The sequence below is a fragment of the Alosa pseudoharengus genome, unplaced genomic scaffold (genome assembly GCF_046254945.1).
Source record: "Alosa pseudoharengus isolate Yale_2024_CS ecotype anadromous, Long Island Sound unplaced genomic scaffold, YU_APseudo_1.1 YU_APseudo_1.1_scf_24, whole genome shotgun sequence".
NCBI classification, from domain to species: domain Eukaryota; kingdom Metazoa; phylum Chordata; class Actinopteri; order Clupeiformes; family Clupeidae; genus Alosa; species Alosa pseudoharengus.
In genome coordinates this window covers 21,788,801-21,793,157 of record NW_027468689.1, presented here as the reverse complement: position 1 = coordinate 21,793,157, position 4,357 = coordinate 21,788,801, and the positions used below count along the sequence as shown (strand labels likewise).

Here is a 4,357-nt window from a genome sequence, read left to right as displayed (position 1 = left end):
CAAAAAATACCTCTCTAACCAACGTAACATATTTAGCTGAAGTTAGCGATGCAGATGAAGTTTAGCCTAGGCTACCTGTTGTGGAGAAATATGGCCAGCTCTGCGTCAGACTTGATATTCTTCGTTTGACAAAGACGTCACCATCTTAGGAAGCTCTTCCAATGTCTACTTAATTTGTTTCTTGTTTTAATTTTGGAAATTTGCCTGCCTCTCATAGGCGTTCATGTCTACAACTGACAGCTGTTGACAGTTGGCCTTTGCTAATTTAGCGGGACGCGCTAGCCCATTATTAATACGCTATTCTAGAATTAATCATTCAAAACATAAACGAAAATTCCAAGAGATTCCGCCCTGTAACTCATTTTTTTTCATGGGTTTTAGGGGGTTTTATGGGTTACAGTAATGTTGTCAAATAAGCCATTACTTCAATTCATTTTGTTTCCTTACAATCTGACAACATGGTGATAATTTTTGGAATGGTTAGTTTTCCCCCCCATTATTTCCTACATACTGGACCTTTAAGTCTATAGGGAAATTTGTAATAGTTTTAAATTAATAGTTTAGTTTAGTTAAGTATAAAAGTTGAAAAAAGATGAAAAATACACAGCAGCCATGTCCTTTAGAAGACCTACATTACAGGTTTGAATGAAGTTGCTAAGTTAAATGGTTCAAACTGAATAGCGCACAGAAAAAGTGGTCAGTGGAATATAATAGATAAGAAGCCTAGGAAGAACAGTGCATTTTCATGAACTATAAAAAGTGGAAGTTGTCTGGTAGAGATAGTCACTAGCTAGGCACATTCCAATGTGAATATTCTCTGGTTCAGGCAAAATCAGAGTGGCATGGGAAACAGTAGCCTACCATTTTCAATCATTATTTTGATTAACAGCATTTCTAAGCAAAAAAGTTGAGGTAGAATGGTTAAAATATCCACAATGGGTAAGTGTATGCGTATTTCAATACACAAAGGTTTTAAGGTTGCATTCGTAAAATGTTGAATATGACAGATAGCCTATGGGTAGGGTAAGATGCGTAAATATTTGACCAACATTAACCGAACATGCTTTGATGTTTCATCACAGTTCAGTTGAAGTTTACAGCTTAAAAACATCTAAGGGTGCACTTACACTTTACATGTAAGCTACATAATACTTGATGGGTTTACATTACAAAATAGTTGATATCAACATTACATCCACAAATGCTTTCCACAGGCCACCAGCTTACTTTCATTTCAGCCCTTTTCTCCAATGACTCCACATCCAACCCGGTAGGTGGCGGTATCGTAGAATTATTTGCTATGTGCCATAGCAGTGAAGAAGAAAAGGAATTCGTTTGCACTGCTCACGTTGCCTTAACCAGAACTCTCTCCTTCTGATAGAGGGACTTTACACAGTTGTTTTACCTTGGAAAGGTACAGCATTCTTATTTGACGTTTAATCAGAGGTGTCTACAACATTAAGATCTCAGGTGGCACTTATCATGCACTGCAAGCTAATGTAATCGTTTTAGTCAGCCAACAAGCTAGCTTGGACAGTTACTTCTGGTTAATGCTGTCGTCAGTGAAATAGCAGCTAACACAGGAAGCTCGACATACAAAACTTCCTAGCTAAATACGTAACTATTTCTGGTATCTAAACTGCATCTCTTAGTGGGATCAAGTCACCTATCGTGGAAAGGTAAGCATTTTCTGAACATTCTGAAAAATAAGGGGGAAAAACAGTCAATAGGTTTACTGAACTTCCCATATAAGTCAATTTCCCATGTTATAGTTCCCATGTCAGTTCTTTCAATAAGTGAAAAAACCGTAGGCTACAAGAACTAAACACTAAGGCCATCGCACGTATTGCTCATGTAATATTCCTGGACATTACTCATGCACTCAACCGCTACTTCTCACCCCTAGACGCTACCCTCTGGCAGGAGGTTTAAAAGCAAGGTGCAATAAAGCCCGCTTCAGCAGAAGCCTAATCCCCTCAGCAATCCAAATACTCAACAAGACAAAGCCCCACAGATAAATATATGCAGTGCAATAACATATGTTTTCCCATGAACCCCCAATAATGTAAATGTCTGTCGAATGTCTATGGTATATGAAATGTGTATGTCTGTATGTGACATCCCTATGTCATGTATGTATGTGCCATCCTGTGCTTGTGACCATGTAGGATGAAAAGCGGTATGGAAAATGTGAAAAAGAATTTCCCTAAGGGGACAGCTAATAAAGTAAACTAACAAATAACGATGGGTAGAACCTAGTGTTTCTGGTATTAACGTCACTACTTGTATTTAGGAAACATTTCCTCCTCAGGTTACACATAGCGGTCAGATGCCTCCTTTCAGAGGTCGCTACTCAGAAAGCTAAATTCGTTTAAAATGAGAAGTTTCAGAAAATTTAGCTTTGTCCATGCATGCTGTTATGTGTATTGGTGTCCCAATCTAAGCACATGTGGCAAATCTTGACAATGACCAAGCTTTCCTGTTCTTGTGAAGTTAAACACTAATGATGGTAATAATGTGGTTTAATCAACAAAACGACAGTTTGAAGTCTCTGAATGATTTGTTGTCTCGTCTTTTGTTCAGGTACCGACCATGGCCTCGCGAGCTGGCCCACGAGCAACTGGGACAGATGGAAGTGACTTTCAGCACCGGGAGCGAGTCGCCTCGCACTATCAAATGAGGTGAGCTAACCATCTTTGTTTGGCTCAGTTAGTTAGCTTGCACGATTTAAATGATTTCTCAGAAGGCAAAGTGGACCTCAGGTTTGAATATAATTAAAACTTAAACCTGCATGAAATCACTCAATAATATAAAATGACAAGAGATTAATATGTTGAGTTGGCCTAGGTAATTTTAAGTTATGTTGTGTTATAAATAATTTGCCATATTACTGTATGTCAGTTTGTTTCTTTCTTTCCCCCCCCAACTGTCGTAGTGTCGCACTGAAATCTGAGATCCGCAAGCTGAACATTGTCCATGTGATCATCTGGCTGCTGATATTGGCCCAGGTGACTGTGAGCCAGCTGAACCTGATCTCGCACGACGTGGTGGCCAGCCCGTACAACTGGGAGTACCCTTATCTTCTCAGCCTCTTCCCCACCATGTTCAGCTTCATGGCCATGCCCCGCAATAACATCAGCTACCTGGTCATCTCCATGATCAGTGCTGGGCTCTTCTGCATCGCGCCCCTCATCTATGGCGGCATGGAGATGTTCCCAGTGGCCCAGCAGCTCTACCGCCACGGCAAGGCCTACCGCTTCATCTTCGGCGTTTCGGCCGTGTCCGTCATGTACCTGGTGATGGTAATCGCCGTGCAAGTGCACGCCTGGCAGATCTATTACAGCAAACAGCTGCTGGATTCCTGGTTCACCTCTACGCAAGACAAAAAGAAGAAATAGACTGACACGACAGACCAAAAGGATTGGACAGGATGTGGTCATTTCAACATGCAGTCAGTTTTTTTTAATAGTTTCATCACGGCATGCTTAAGGGTTTAAAATTGCTCTGCGCGGTTTGATGAAACAAGGTGTACTGTCTGCCCCTCTTTAAATGTCTTACTCCCATCATCTCATTGCCCAGCCTAGAACATAGATTAAAATGCGCCAATTACAGACTGTCTTTGGTTTCACCTTCTTGGCTTAAGCTCGACCTGCTTGACTCTTGATCTGCTCTCCATTCCTGACAGCTTATCTACTCAGTGTCTGTAATCTGTCCGTTCAACGGATGCCTTTATGTTTCGTTCGCCAGAGGTGGGGTAGGGTAGGGATTTTCCTTGGCCAAACGACACCTGATGGAGAAGCAGAGAGGGGAAGCATAGTAAGGAATTGTCTGTGCCACAATGTGTCCACCCTGCGCCTCACCCCCAAACACACACACACACATTGGTTTTTTTCTGTTGCCTGTCTCTTAACTTAATTTAATTGGTAATAAACTATGGACTGAAAAAATATCCTAGCTGGTTTTCATTTTTCATGTTCAAGTGAAAATGTTCACCCTATTGTAGAGAGAGAGAATTTAGAGTAGTGATGCACCGATATTGAAGTTCTGGGCCGATACTAGGGGTGGCACGGTTCATGAAAAAAATCCGAACCATTCGGTTTGCTTGTCTCGGTTCGGGGCATGTGTGCATCGCACGGTTTTGACGGTTCATGGCTTGCGTAATGTAGCCTCATGCCCATATGTGACCTCAGACAGTTTTTTCCCCCCTTTCGCGTGAAAGCGGAGGTGTGGAGTGCTGCGGGTCACGTGAGAAATGGCAAATGGGAGAGAAAACGAAAGGCAGCACGGAGTTGAAGGATGCACCAGCGTCGCATAAGTCTGGTGTGTGGGAACATTTTGGATTTGATTTTACCTATGG

General features: G+C 41.7%; 1 protein-coding gene across 1 annotated transcript; it reads left to right on the top strand.

Annotated features, from left to right (window-relative positions):
* The first annotated feature begins 1,304 nt into the window (after nt 1-1,304).
* On the top strand, nt 1,305-3,949 carry LOC143142522 (protein jagunal homolog 1-B). Its single transcript, XM_076303465.1, has 3 exons — nt 1,305-1,679; nt 2,584-2,681; nt 2,936-3,949. Exons 2-3 carry the CDS (start codon nt 2,593-2,595, stop codon nt 3,396-3,398), a joined length of 552 nt encoding a protein of 183 aa, XP_076159580.1. The 5' UTR covers nt 1,305-1,679; nt 2,584-2,592; the 3' UTR covers nt 3,399-3,949.
* The last annotated feature ends 408 nt before the right edge of the window (nt 3,950-4,357 follow it).

Bases quoted from the DNA above. Each gene is read 5' to 3' on its own strand.
- LOC143142522 (XM_076303465.1), top strand. From the start codon at position 2,593: ATGGCCTCGCGAGCTGGCCCACGAGCAACTGGGACAGATGGAAGTGAC. The intron at 2,682-2,935 runs GTGAGCTAACCA...CAACTGTCGTAG, and splicing joins GCCTCGCACTATCAAATGAG to TGTCGCACTGAAATCTGAGA.